This window comes from Populus nigra, chromosome 11 (genome assembly GCF_951802175.1).
Source record: "Populus nigra chromosome 11, ddPopNigr1.1, whole genome shotgun sequence".
In the NCBI taxonomy this organism is placed as follows: Eukaryota; Viridiplantae; Streptophyta; class Magnoliopsida; order Malpighiales; family Salicaceae; genus Populus; species Populus nigra.
The window spans coordinates 12977910-12992809 of NC_084862.1; the positions used below are offsets into that span (position 1 = coordinate 12977910).

General features: G+C 31.8%; 1 protein-coding gene, 1 non-coding gene and 1 pseudogene across 4 annotated transcripts; 2 read left to right on the plus strand and 1 right to left on the minus strand.

Annotated features, from left to right (window-relative positions):
- Positions 1-1596: 1596 nt before the first annotated feature.
- Positions 1597-1669, plus strand: TRNAA-UGC (transfer RNA alanine (anticodon UGC)). Its single transcript has one exon. It is a non-coding gene; the product is annotated as a tRNA-Ala (tRNA).
- A 526-nt stretch (positions 1670-2195) lies between these two features.
- On the minus strand, positions 2196-3212 carry LOC133706339 (cytochrome f-like; annotated as a pseudogene).
- A 4619-nt stretch (positions 3213-7831) lies between these two features.
- On the plus strand, positions 7832-12615 carry LOC133668572 (protein PHR1-LIKE 1-like). Of its 3 annotated transcripts, none has more exons than XM_062088502.1 (9): positions 7832-8127; positions 9011-9139; positions 9294-9797; positions 9981-10167; positions 10256-10332; positions 10421-10460; positions 10680-10728; positions 11529-11598; positions 11818-12615. In XM_062088502.1, exons 3-9 carry the CDS (start codon positions 9312-9314, stop codon positions 12208-12210), a joined length of 1302 nt encoding a protein of 433 aa, XP_061944486.1. In that variant the 5' UTR covers positions 7832-8127; positions 9011-9139; positions 9294-9311; the 3' UTR covers positions 12211-12615. The 3 variants fall into 3 exon arrangements, with proteins under 3 accessions (XP_061944486.1, XP_061944487.1, XP_061944485.1); XM_062088503.1 differs by having other exon boundaries at positions 10026-10167; positions 10671-10728; XM_062088501.1 differs by having other exon boundaries at positions 7834-8127; positions 10671-10728.
- The last annotated feature ends 2285 nt before the right edge of the window (positions 12616-14900 follow it).

Here is a 14900-nt window from a genome sequence, read left to right on the forward strand (position 1 = left end):
ACCTTGAAACAACAGCCTCCATCTCCCATAGCTTCTCCTTCTTATACTCTGTAATATTTTGAAGTAAAAGCAAAGAAAACCTGGACCAAACCAATCCCGTCATCAAATATTCCCTCTCACCCCTCCAAATCACCACCAATGTCTAGTCATTCTTCAACAATATGGAAACCCCTACTCTTTCTCCAAAACCAGCAAAAGACTACAGCTCCTCGGTTGACACTTCTCGCCCATTTCGATCAGTCAAAGAAGCTGTTGCCATCTTCGGCAAGCGGTTTCTCATATAGGAGAAATATACTCTTCGAAGCCTTATTATAATCCTCCTGGAGAAGAAAACATTTCATGGAGGTTCTTATCACCAAATCCTAGCTACAGAAGCCCTAAAGAAGATCATCATCATGAACAAAATGAGGTTTTTGGTGCTCTAATGCAACTTGGGGGGCTGAACTGACTAAACCAAGACTGAACTGAAGTTACTAAAGGAGAGATCTTTCCCCATCCCAACAGTCTCCAGGATGAAGACGAGTGCCTCGTTGCCGATACAAATAAAACAATGTTCTGGAAGGAAACAGGCATTACCAGTAATGTTTTCATGGACAAGGACATTAGCGACCAGTTTCTTCACACTCAAATGTTTATATATATATATATATATATATATATATATATATATATATATATATATATATATATATATATATATATAAAATAAACCCTTAAAAAATTAAAAATCAACTAAATATCAAGGTTTGATTAAAATTACGATAAACTTAATCCGAAACAAATTATATTTTTCAATTAAAAATCAACAAAATATTAAAAGCCAACAAGAAAAATCAATAAAGATCCAATTCATGGCCGTGCTCCAAATGAATTTTCTTATAATGTTGTTATCAGAGGATTTCTCCAGCACAAGGATGAATATTCAAGGGCAGTGCAGCTTATTGGTGAAATGAGAGAAAAGGGTCTCGTTGCAGATGCGGAAACCACAGCTTGTTCGAAGACCTGTTATCTAATGAAGACAATGTTGCTCTGAAGAAGTAAGCATGGAAATCATTGTGTAGAAAATTTGGTGTGTTTTCTCTACAGAATTGATTATTAATTAGATCATTGATCACAGTGAGCACAAAAAACACAAAATTGATCTTTGTTCTCTCACAGTACTGTATTTATGCCTCCCCCCTTAACTTTACTGTGTTTGTGTATTAATCAATATTCACAGTTTCTCACGTCTCAAAGTCTCAGCTTACCAAAGCATTATGGCTCCAATAGGACTCCATTATACAAGCTGCCCTTCACTCTGTCCACCTTAACAAACAGCTGATAAGTGAGAATCTAAATCCTCCGTTGGCGTTTACGTTTGCTGTATGATCCAATCGTCGTCAACATAAAACACAGGCACCGAAAGCATTATTTTCATGCCTTTTCTGCTATTTTTTTTACTTTTAATGGAGGGTCTCATTACTAATGCCAAACACAGAATTAATAATCAATGTCAAACACCCCTTAATCTGATTTGTTCTAAATAAAATGTGTTTTACCTGTGGGGCATAGATTAAGTCATAAATAAATATTCTTAGCTGATTTGGATGTCATACAGGGGATGTAGCTCAAATGGTAGAGCGCTCGCTTTGCATGCGAGAGGTACAGGGTTCGATCCCCTGCATCTCCAATTGTTTTTATTTTATATTTTTATTATTATTTTCCAACAATTTCTGCATATTCTCTCCTTACAGATGCCAGAATTCTGTGGACCTCATTTCCCCCTCCTTGTATTTTTTTTTTATTATGTTAGATTTTTTTTTTGATGATCATGATGATTTGATTATGACCTGAAGGGTGAATTTTCTTATTATGCTGTTACAATATTTTTCCTTTTGATTTCTCATCTTCCTGTAAGATCAATTGATAATTATGATGATTGTTTTCCTCCAAAATGCGATGATGTTTATGATATAATTGATGGTTAAATTTTATCAAGAAGATTTTTTTTTAATTAATGTGGGTGTCATGTTAGCTTGCGAGCACTTCAACTAATCTTATAGGCCCTGAAGTTAACAATCATGTTGTCAAAGAACCATCAAGCAAAACAAAAGTCTTTTCGCAATTTTTTTTATCATACAGAATTTCCAACAAAAATTTTCTTCTTTTTAAGAAATTAAGAAAAGATAAGAACTTGATGTTGATAAATTCACAATCTAGAAATTCATTTCGGACAATTAAACCTTCTCAAACTATTTCTTTTTAAGAACCAAAAAGATTTGTGCCAAAATAACGGATGCCAAGAAGAATAAAAGGCCTTGGACACGTAATGAGTCTTGAAGTACTATTTCTGCGTCTCCCTGACCAAATCTGCCCATATTAAGATTACTTGTTAATGGTTGATCAAGTTTGATGGATTCACCTTCTGAAACAAGAAGTTCTGGTCCTGGGGGGATACTATCAATCACTTGACGCCCCTCTGGCGCATCTGTTATAGTTATTTCGTACCCCCCTTTTTCTTTTCGTATGATTTTGATTACTATACCCGCTGTTGTAGCATTATAAACCGTATTGTTACTCTTGCTCCTGTCGGGATAAATCTGACCCCTTCCCCTTTTCCTGCCTACGTATATGGGATATTTTAAGAAGTGAGCATCCTTCTTAGTAGCAGGGTCTGGAGAAAGAATAGGAAAGGTGATTTCACTATATTTTTTACTAGGAACGAGACCATCACAAGAATATTTTTTTTAGCAGGGCGATAACTCTGAAAAGAGAGATTACCTATCTTTTCTTTTATCTTTGGAGAAATATGATCAAGAGGGGCTAATTCAAACCCCTCAGGTAAAATAAGAACAACCCCCACATTTAAAGCTCCCTTTTTACCATTAGCAAGAACTTGTTTTAGTTGCATATCATAAGGAATTCGAACAACTGCTTCAAATACAGTATTAGGAAGTACCGCTTGTGGAACCTCAATATCCACAGGCTTATTAGCTAAATGACAATTCGCGCATACAATACGACCAGTTGCTTCATGCGGATTTTCATAACCCTGCTGTGCAAAAATGGAATATGCATTTGAAATGTATGCCCCAGTTATTATATATATCATGAGCGATACGGAAATGGAGCGAGTAATCTCTTCCTTTATCCAAGAGAGGGTCTTTCTAGTTTGCATGGTCCAGTCGTTGATCCATAAAATTTCTACAATAAAATTAGGTAGGTCGCTAGGATAGTTCCCTATCCACGATGTTGCTAGTTACTGAAATTTTTTTACTAAAATACTAAAATATAGGAGGAATCCGAACTAATCCCACATGCCCTGAAGTTAATAATCATGTTGTCAAAGAACCATCTCAACCCAATAGCTTAAGCTATTAGGTGAGGTCTCATGATATGATTTATATTATTCTCTAACACACCTCCTCTAGTGAAAGTCTTTTGGGCTTGAAACTTGCACATGCTCATATTACCTTGTGCTTAATTTTTATCAAATAAATGGGGATGGTGAGATTCGAACTCGTGACTGCTTGGTCATCAAAGCTCTGATACCATATCAAAGAATCATCTCAACCCAATAGTTTAAACTGTTAGGTGAGGTCCCATGATATGATTTATATTATTCTCTAACACATGTAAGCCTTCAGTGGCTCTAAGATTTATAAGACTCAAATTGATGATCTCTAAAAAACAAATCTAGAACCTGATTAATTAAACTACACCCCTTAACATTTATTTTATCAGCATGTTTGATTGTTTTTGATTTAATCGGGCACAACATTGGATAACATGTAATGTTTCCCGAGTTAAAAGGGGTTTGATCTCGTTGTTTCATTCCATTACAAGATTGTTTAATATTTAATTATTTGTAGATTTTTTAATTTAATTATAACAATATTTTAAATCATAATATGTAGAACTTCTGTATTACACTAATACAATTAATTTTTTATATGATAAACTAAGTTAATTAATGTAATTAACTTTATCAATATTGTTATTAGTGTATGGGTGTATGTGAAAAAAATGGAATTAGGTCAAACACCAATGCAAGAATTTACTCAAATCTTAATATAATTAACACTCAACTCTAACAAACCTATTTATAATTTAAATTGTTTTGTTAATTTTTCTTTTCACTCAAAATATCAATGCATTTAACACCCAATTTGTGTAAGTCTATTTATAATTTGAATTACTTTGTTATTTTTATTAAATCCATTTTAAATTGTATCAAAGAAATCAATTGTATTTTCATTTATATTATAACATAACTTAATCTTTATATTATAACAAGTTTTTAAACAATTCAAAAGGCCTTAAAATGGATTGATATATTTTTTAAACTTTATGTTAAATAAAAACTTATAATAAAAAAATTCAACAATAAATATATTATGCAAATAATTTATTCAATTTTTTTTGCAAGACTTGTTATTAATTTCTCTTTCTTATCACTTTTTACATTAAATTAATTAACTATAAGAGTCTATATTTTATGATGTGGAAACCTTGAATTAAATACCAACGAAAAATAAAGATAAAGTGGCACTAAAAAAGAAAAACATGTAAATTTATACTGATACATAAGAGCTTTCTAATTTTCCAATAATTATTTTTGTGTTTCATAAATTTTTTAATTTCAAATATATATTATTTTTGTATTTATGTTTCCTATGAAATTTTATTAATTCCCAATGAAATTATTATTTTTAATTAATCTTTTTAAATAAATTAAAAAGGACAAAATTCTGACTGAAATTCCCCTAGAAAATTATGTTGGAAAACATTTACCAAAAACGAACATCAAAACTATAAAAAAAAATACTAAAAAATATTAATTTAATAATTTTTAAAATTAAATATATTTTTAAATGACAAATAAACACAACATGCAAAAACAAAAGGTAAATGTTGAACAAGGGCTGCCATGGTCAAAGCTCCAAAACCACACACACACTCAATCATGATGTCGTCGTTGTCTTTGACTGACTTTGTGACAAAGCAGAACGGTTGGTAAATATGAAGAAATCATCGTCTCTGTCTTGTAATAATTGACTACGTTGTTTGTCAACTTGATATATGCCGGGTTACTAATTCGTAATATAAATAATAAAATAAAATTATTTAGGAATTTGTAAAATCTTATTACACAGAATTAAAATTATTAGGGAATTTATTATTTAAAAATTAAATCTTTTTTGAGATTGAATAATTCTTTAAAAGTTGGGTTATTGTAAATTACAAACCGTTTAATTATCCGATCGTCAACGATAATCAACACCAACAACCACTGAGAAATCTTCTAAATCTTTATTTAAAAGATATGGATTGCTATGCGTAAAGTGCTACATCTTTATTATGTGACTTAACTTTTCAATAACCAGTTTCTCAATATGATTAATATCATTTCATCAAATATGTATCACTTTCTATGCATCGTCTAGGTATTCTTTATACCTCAATTTATAAGAATAACAGTTTCCTTTTATATATATATATAAAAAAACATAATATGTATCAGTCTCTATGACTCTAATAAATATCAAATATTTAAGAGAATATCGATCAAAACATTCTGGGAACAATGCTTTGATGCAATTAGAATTCTATAATTATAACAACTTTATAATTTTCTTTGCAAAATATTTTTATCCAATGGACTTAATTTATCTTTACTCTAGATACATAAATTAAATATTAGATTCACTAATATAATATTTTATGAATATTAAAGATAAATTAATTCTTTATTAATAATAAATATGTATTTACATGAATATAATAATATCACATGTAATTAACTAATTGGTTACATTGGATATTAAACTAACAATATTTTCTTTCAAAAATGTGCAAGTTTAAACAACACAAATTCACAAGAAAAATGAGATGTTAGTATCATCTGTCAGCAATTTTTTTTTCTCTTGTTGCAAAATATTGTTTGATGCTATCTATCCGAGTTATGTTTATTGAACTAATTTAAGAATAAAAATAAAAATCTATCATATAAAGTTTCATTCAGCCTCAAACATTGATATTAAATTTAATAATTGGACAGATTAATTTGAAACCTGATCAATTTATTTATTAATCTGAGCAAATTTTTTTTAAAAATCAACTCAAAATTAATCTGGTTGATTTATGACTAATTTAAAATTTTTTAATTTTTTTTTAAAAATATTGTTTTAATTAATTTTTTTTTATAAAAAATTTAATTAATTTTAGTTAATCTTTTAGACTCATGATAAGACCAAGTCGATGCTTTCATCAAGTTCAATGAATATAGTTTGGCGTAAATAGAAGGTACTTTTGAGTTAAAGGCTATAAAGTAAAATAAAATAGAGAAAAGCACAATCATTTGAGATTTGTATTGAGTTTTTTAGAACTTATTTTTGATGAATCAATAAATTTACTTGTAGATTTAAAAAATTAGTCTGCATAAATATGATCTTCAAATAAAAGAATTTCTCATGTAATGTCCAAATCAAACTTGGATTTTAATTCATTGAGACAGAGGCGGATAAAAAAAATAATTAAAAATTATTTTAAAATAGTTAAAATTTTAGTTATTTTACAACTAAAATTATAAATATTAACAAGAAAAGAGCTGGAAAAAACATTTCTTTGTAGGGTCCGAGCCTCTGCCAGCCTCTAAATTGAGATGATAACAAAGTAATTTTCTCAATTAATTAACAACAATCCAAATTTTATAATAAATTTCAAGTGACAAAAATCGTCTAAATTCAAAACCAACAAACTAAGCAAGGAATGTTTGTGAGTTTGTAACCTAAATTATAATTAGAAAAGAATTTTGTGAGTACCTATAAGACTTTGCTAGCCACAATTCTCTTCCGATTAATTATCTTTTTGCCATAGAAGGTAAACAATGTATTTTCTTTTCCGTTTCAAGATGGAAATGCTATAATTTAATTTGGATCAAATTCTAGTTAAATTAATTAAGACATTAACTTAGTTAAATTTAGTTGATTTTGCTAAGTTTTTAATAATTTAATTAAGCTAGCCAAGTCACTTCTTTGTAAGAAAATAAATAAAAATATATTATTTTAATATAAATAATCAATCCAATGATTCCATGAATTAATGTATATTTATTAAGACATATAGTGTTTTTTACAAAAATGAATGATGTTTGTTTTTTATATATTTAATATTAGTATATTAAAATTATTAAAAAATATTAATTTAATAATTTTTTAGATTAACAATAGTTTGAAATCAGGTTAAACCTTACAAACAAACACATCCTATATAGCATAGCAATCCTAACTTTTTTGTTTTTGAAGTTAAGATTGTTTGTTTTTGTTTTTATCTTTTAAATTTGAGTGTGTTTGATTTGAAAAAATTAAATTAATACTTTTTTATAATATTTTTAATGATTTTAATATGCTAATATCAAAATAAAAAAATCTAAAAAATATATTTAAATATATTATCAAACAAAAAATATTTTTCACCCTAATAATAAACACACAAACTTACATAAAATTATACATATCACCTTTGAAATTAAAAACAATAATAGTAATAAAAGCTTAAATTAACACAGTAGTATTATGACAATAGTTATTTATTTAAAATATATTAAAATAATATTTTTTTAATTTTTAATATTAACGTAACAAAACAATATAAAAATATTAATTTAAAATTAAAAATAAATAAAATAATTATTTTAAAATATTTTAAAAATACAAATACAGACAGCTACCGGCGTACAGAGAAGTACAGGAAGAAACAAACAATTGAGCTAGGCCCCACCATGTTTTTTTTAGCAGCCGTCAAATTCCCACAAACCACCACACAGTTCTCCTCTCTGCTTCCTCCAAACATGACCCTCCAAACTGACCCGAAAATCCATCAAACCATCTCAAATCAAAATCAACGGTTGAAAAGTAATGAGACAAAACCTGAAGACATACATTTGTACTACCTAACACACACTAGAAAACTAAATTAGACTCTCATGATTGAAAGACAACAAGAGAGAGTTTTGTTTTGTGAGTTTCCTGAAATTTAGAAGACAAAAAAGTTTACGTCTTTTTTCAATATTCTTCTTCTTCCAGAATATTGAGTTCTTATCCAATAGTAGAGAAAGCTTCAATCTTTGCTTTCATTCAGTTTTTGGTGAGTTTTTATGAGCCCATTTAGAGCTTTTTTTGGGTTTGAAGTTCTATGCTTTATGTGAATCATCATGAAATCTTGATGATATTGTTTGTTTTAGCTAATAAAGATTGATGCCCAGATTTTGCTTTTGTTTCTTTTAGTCAATTTCATTGTGTTTTTTTATGAGGTTTTGGCTGATTGTGAGTTGGATTGCTAGCTCATTTATTACCCTTTTGTGTTGTGGGTTTACTTCGAATTTTTTTGGTCATGGTGTTTTAATCTGATTTGATTCATCTTTAGACGAATTCAGTGATGGGAGTTGTTTTGGGATGGTTGGTATTGGTTTTTGTGTGTGTGTGGGGGGGGGGGGGGAAATTGTGGTTCTGATGTGTTGAACTTGATGATCATCTCTACCCGCGATGGAGTTTTTGATGGTTTATGCTAGTGACTGCTGCAGATTTTAGTTTCTAGGGTGTCTGTATGGATTTTATTTGGTTTTGAGCTAATTGTAACTGATTGAATTGGATTGTGTAGTGTGATTGATTTATAAGATCGTGTCTTTGTTTTTGTTGCTTTTTTTCCCCAGTTTTTGTTGCTAATTCTTTCTCAAGTGTTTATGTAACGATTATCATCTGAACAATTTTGCTTTCTTAATTCCTTATGATATTTCATGTTTCCAACACATGTTGAATTAAATTGATGAGATGTTGAGACTGACTGTTTCCATTCCAATCTTATCTCACTGAACTAACTTGCTTTTCGATGTCCTTTAGTAATGTATTTAGCTGATACACTTTACAGCTCCTGGAAAGTAGGCTGTATAATTTTTGAAATGCCGGAGGCTAAAGCTTTGGTGACCAGAATGATTGTCACCATTTTGGATTTGGTCTTTTTCTTCTCACAGGTGCCAGAATCAAATTTCATTCCTGGCGTGTCTTCTATTGGTTCCATAATGGGAAACATTTAAATTCGTGTCTGGTGTTTGTGTTGCCGGCGCTGGTTTCATTCTCTGCGTTTGTCACTTGGTGATAAGGTGTGAACCAACTTTCATTCGCTGCCTTAGTTACTCGAGTTTAGGTGTAAATCAGCTGGGAAACTTCAGTGTTTCTGAGTTGATGTCGTCATTTTTTCTAGTTCTTCCTAGTACTGTTGAAGAGAAGTATGCCAAATTGATTGATTCTTTTCAGGTTTCTTCAGTAAGGGAAATGATTAGAAATCCAGCATCTCAGCAGGCGTCACCATTGATTTCTGGTAATGGGAGTGTTGGGCACTTGGTTTCATCATCTTCTAGATTTACAAATGATATGAGTGTTTCAGCAGTTTCACCACAAGGAAAGCAGTCTCATAATTCTCCATTCATTTCCCAGTCACTAAGGGATGGAGGAAATTTTCCACCAACCCATTATTCTCATTCAGAAGGGCAATCCACAGCATTCATTAACCACTATGATGACAACAAGGATCTCTCCTGCCCTATAGATCCACTTCAGGAATTCATTAATTTCGTTGAAAATGTCCCTGTCCAAAATGGTCAGGTGGAAAGCACTGCTGGTGTCATTGCATCGGAGGATCATGCTAAGAGAACAGACTGGCAAGAGTGGGCAGATCAGTTGATCTCTGTTGATGATGAACTGGAACCAAATTGGAGTGAAATTCTGAATGATGTCAACATGAAAGATTCCAAACAGAAGGTTTATTCCTCTTATTGTTATGGTTTTTGTTACTATACAGTAATTAGCAGCATACACAGCATAAAGATGCCTCCTTGGTGTCCAACATTTTTAATGTAAAATTTCTCCATCTGATGTTTATTCTTGTTTTTTTCACATTCTCTTGTTACTTTCATTTACTTAAAACTGTATATAATATACCAGATGTTGTCTCCTAATAACTCAGTCCAACAACCCCTAATTCATCAGCATCAAACTGCTCATAGTGGAGAAGTATGTGCTGTTACTAATCCACTGTTGGCTGCACCACCAACAAAATCTCGAATGCGCTGGACACCAGAACTTCATGAGGCTTTTGTGGAAGCTGTCAATCAGCTTGGGGGTAGTGAAAGTGCGTAGTCTTCCTTGTTATATTGTACCTTATGTTAGAAAAAACTAGAGTGCATCTTGTAATGCTCACTTTGATTTTTGAATTACAGGGGCTACTCCCAAGGGTGTCTTAAAGCAGATGAATGTTGAAGGCTTGACTATCTATCACGTCAAAAGCCACCTCCAGGTATGTAAATCCCCTGCCTTGTACTGTTTCCTCAAAAAATCTAGTTTTATATTTTACTTATTTAGCTTGTATCATCTTTGAATTTCAGAAGTACAGAACAGCCAGATATAAACCAGAGTCATCTGAAGGTAACCCCTAACTGCCTTTTCTTTTCTCACATTATGCACAAGTTTTGCTAACCTCTCGCACATACTTTATCCAAAAGCCTTTTGTAGCTGTATGTATCTTTGTCACCCTATATTTCTTATTGTTGGATTAAAGTATAGCATGGAAAAAAAATGGAGTACTCTTTCCCCTCTTTCCTATGTGGTTCACAAACATGATTGTGCTATTGTCAGGAACTTCAGAAAAAAAGTTGAGTCCAGTTGAAGAAATGAAATCTCTAGACTTGAAGACGTAAGTTATCCTCTATCATGGTTTCAATGTGACATCAACCTTTCTTGGTATTAAATCCTTCGTAGTTATCAAAGTTATCCAATATATATATTGCTTAGTTTGGTTATAGAAGTTCATCTATTTCAAGTTCTGACTTTAGTTTCTAATATTTCTGCTTCAATGGTGGCTGGCGGAATCTCCATGTTGTTTTACGAATATACAATGTACAACAACTAGATTTCCTCTGAGATGAAAGCTGAATAAATAGTGGGGTTGTGACTAATGTACAGACAATGATTAGATTTTTTTGTTTTTTGTTTTTTTTTTGTGTTTAAGTTCCCTGTATTAAAAAATTATTACATAACAAAGCAAAACAGACCAAACAGATGGTCCAAATGCCCTTTTTGTCATCATTTATTTTTCTCGTAGGAGGGGACAGTATAGATAGGCAGAGGTGAGGAAGGAGTTGGGTGGAAAGGGAATGAGCATTTTTTTGTCTGGCTGACATTAGAGAAAATGACTTTCTCAGTTCTGGTTTTAAGGAGATTTCCTAAAAACTATGGTTTGTGTAGCTACAAAGGTTTAGATTAAAAAGTAATAAAAACCATCTTTGGACTCCTTTTTCTCTAGCCTGTCAACTTTTGAGTCGATTGGTTTTTGTGAATCCTTGAAGGAAAGTAATATTCTTCTCCTTTAGGTGCATTAGTATCTCACCAGATAAAATATGAATACATCATTTTTCCTTCACTCATAAACCAGAGTGCTTTTTGTAACAATGGACTATCAAGCTGAATTTAGGCTGGCCTATTGTTCTAAAACAGGAGTATGGAGATCTCAGAAGCTTTGCGATTGCAAATGGAAGTCCAGAAGCAACTCCACGAACAACTTGAGGTATGCTATTGGTATTTGAGCTTCTATGTCCGTGTTTAACAATTTAAATGCCAATTTCTTTTACCTTTTATGGAACAGTCTAGGTGTAATGCTAACCATTAGTTAAGTTGGTAACCATTAATATTAGTTTCATGGAGTGGAAATTGCACAAATGCGTGCATGGTTTTTGTAACTACTGTTGCGTGGTATTTTCTGATAATGATGTTTTATCCCCAATAGATCCAGAGAAATTTACAATTAAGGATTGAGGAACAGGGGAGGTATCTTCAAGAGATGTTTGAGAAACAAAAAAAGATGGAGGGTGACAGGTCAAAGGCTCCTCCCCCCTCCCAAAACGACCCTTCCCTTCTACAATCAAAGTTAGAGCAGTCACCTGCAAATGACAAATTAGAAGCCTCAGATCTGGACTGTGTCAAAACAAGGTTTGACACGTGTAATGCAAGTGCTTTACTAGAAGAAAGCTCCCAGAGTATAAGCAGAAAGCAGAAGGCACCAGAGGACAGAAACTGTCAGGTTGTAGACAAAAATGAAGAGAAGACCGGTTTAGCACCAGTGAAACGACCAAGAACAGATGAAACAACAGCATTGTCAGCCGATCCTGCATCCAATTGAACATATTTACTGCAATAGGCAGTTTGCTGCTCCTGGAGATGATGCAGTATGCCTTAATAGAAGTTACATGTCCCATGAGATGATGCAGAGTCACTGAAGACCAGGAAAGTTTGGAACTCAAGTTATGTTTTCTTTGGGGTAAACATTTATGGTCATGGCATATGTTAACACTGTCCGTCTAGCAAAGAATCAAACTCTCCACAGCGAATTTCCTAACTAGTGACATTTTTCAGTTTAGGGGATAACAGTATATGCTAGTGTTGTGGACCTTTTACTTCTGTTCTCATGCAATCTTAGTTATTGAAAGAATTTGTAGCGTACAATGAAACAGTAATTCAAATGAACTGGTGTTGTATCAATTCAGTTCAGGGGATTACGGTAAATGCAATTGTTTCAACATGCCAATCACCACTCCACACATAGGTAATTTTAAACATCATCACAGAGGTCTACAGGTATGTAACTCTTGTGGCCATTTCCCCTTACGAATTGCTTCTAACAGTTGGGACCTCTTAACTTATTGTTACGTCTTCAATCTCTTACTGAAGATCTTCACCAGCTTCTTCAACTAGTTCAGCAATTACAGGCTGTTCTACGTTTGCATCATGCTCCTGTTCATAATCACTTGGATAAAAATTCCCACAATTCACCAGATTTTCAACTCCCTCGTTAAGCCTAGTGCTAAATCGATCCTCGTGCATTCAATCATCTCTAACTGATAGATCAAACTTTGTATGATGTTCATTTAGAGAGGATTTAGACGACGTTTGATTACTATTTCGAGATATTTGTTACACAGCATGCTGTTAGCAAACAGTTCTAGCATGCTGTTAGCAAATAGTTCTAATTCTCTTTCCTTCTCACATACTACTACACGCCGGAGAGTCATCCTCAACATATGAATGGACATGGTTGGGCGAATGGAAATGGTGTTCATGCTCAACATTAGGTGGTGGTGGAATTCATTGTGGATGAAAATAACAAAAGTTTCACTCCAAGCAGACGTAGGAGTCTTCGCAAACACCTTTGCAGATCTTGCATAGAGAGATTCGATGGAGAGGACCGATACTTGTCACAAATCAATAGAGATCAATCCGGTGACACTTGATGTTTTACCAGTAGAAAATTTCTTATGGCAGTTCTGTACAGGATTTGTGAAGGAAGAATCTGCAGTCCATGCAAGCAGGACCTGAGAGCTACAGCTTGCATTCACTACAATTCTTTGCTGTTGATGTTTGGCTACTTTCATCAGTTGAAAGAGCATTTTGGCATCCAGGTTGAATCGACTTTCTCTGCAATGGTAGACAGAAAAGCCCGAGGAAATAACTCTACACCGATCACAAATGACATGGTAGCTCGAAAAGGAACTAGATGGTGGATTTGTAAGTTGGGTAAGAGGGTGATCGGGCAAGGGAAGAGGATGATGCCTTATTGCATGAGGCAATTCATTGATTCTGTATGAAGACCTTGATGTCTCTGAGACAAGATAATGGGTCAGATTTTCTTCTGGTTCCTCCAGTTGGAGGGATTTTTTTTTTTGGTGTCAGAATATATACAAGTAAAAGTAGTTGTAATTCATATCTTTTCTTGATTTTACATCTAAAAATAACTTAAAAATCCTCCATGAATCAGAAAAATTTTATCCATCTAGTTTCCTTAAAAACTGACAAACCAACAAACAAGATTTTTTTTAGTCAAATTCTCGAGACTATATCTAGCATATTCATTATGAAAATAAGATCATAAATAATGAATTACACATGCACATCTCCACTAAAATGAGTGTTAAAAGTCAATAAAAAATTCTTTAAAAATTCTTTATTTAGACTATCCTTAATAAATTATAATTTATCTTTATGATTTATAGATACCATTATTATAAAAAGACATTGTCCTTTATAAGTTTGTATAGCACATCTGTGACAAGCTTTTAATCATTTTACATGAAATTTCTTCACAAAAATGCCTTTACCTATATCAGGAATATGTGAAATAAAAAACTGAAAGACTCTTGATAATTTTACATTTGCTTCAATTATTCAACAAATATCTTCAGAAAATCCATGGTGAATTAACAATCTCAATATCTCACACCTAACACAGTAAATTTTTATTGTCGCATTTTAAGGCAAAACATGAAAATTCTTTTTCAATTTCTTAAGTGGTGTCCATTTCTCATATGAGAGGTGGAGAAGTGATGTAAAGAAAAGAGAAGAAACAAATAATTTAACAATTGATTAATAAATGTATAAACAAATATTTGTTATCATTAAAAACTGAAAGAATTGACTTATGAGTTATAGAGTATTGTTATTCGTCATTTGACCAGGGTTAGAAAGAGATTAGGAAAACTAAAGTCACTAAAAAAGAAATACAAAAAAAAATGAGAAAAAATAATCAATTTTTATAAATAGAATCATTCAAACCAATGAATTTATTTTCTTTATGAAAATTATTAAAGTATGCTTTCAAATAATGTTCATTCACTTTAAAAAAATTATCATTCTTTGGATTCTCGATATCAAATGTCTCATAAAGATACACATGTTTCACAATAAATGAACTGCTCTATCTTAATTTTAACTTTCTAGAAAATAGATGGAGTCGAGAATTATAAAGCAAAACCTTTTGATCAGCATCAAATGTTTTTCTTAATATTATCTTTTCATAAATCACCTTGATTCTTGCTT

Bases quoted from the DNA above. Each gene is read 5' to 3' on its own strand.
- LOC133668572 (XM_062088501.1), top strand. From the start codon at position 9,312: ATGATTAGAAATCCAGCATCTCAGCAGGCGTCACCATTGATTTCTGGT. The intron at 10,168-10,255 runs GTGCGTAGTCTT...TTTGAATTACAG, and splicing joins TCAGCTTGGGGGTAGTGAAA to GGGCTACTCCCAAGGGTGTC. The intron at 10,729-11,528 runs GTAAGTTATCCT...GTTCTAAAACAG, and splicing joins AAATCTCTAGACTTGAAGAC to GAGTATGGAGATCTCAGAAG.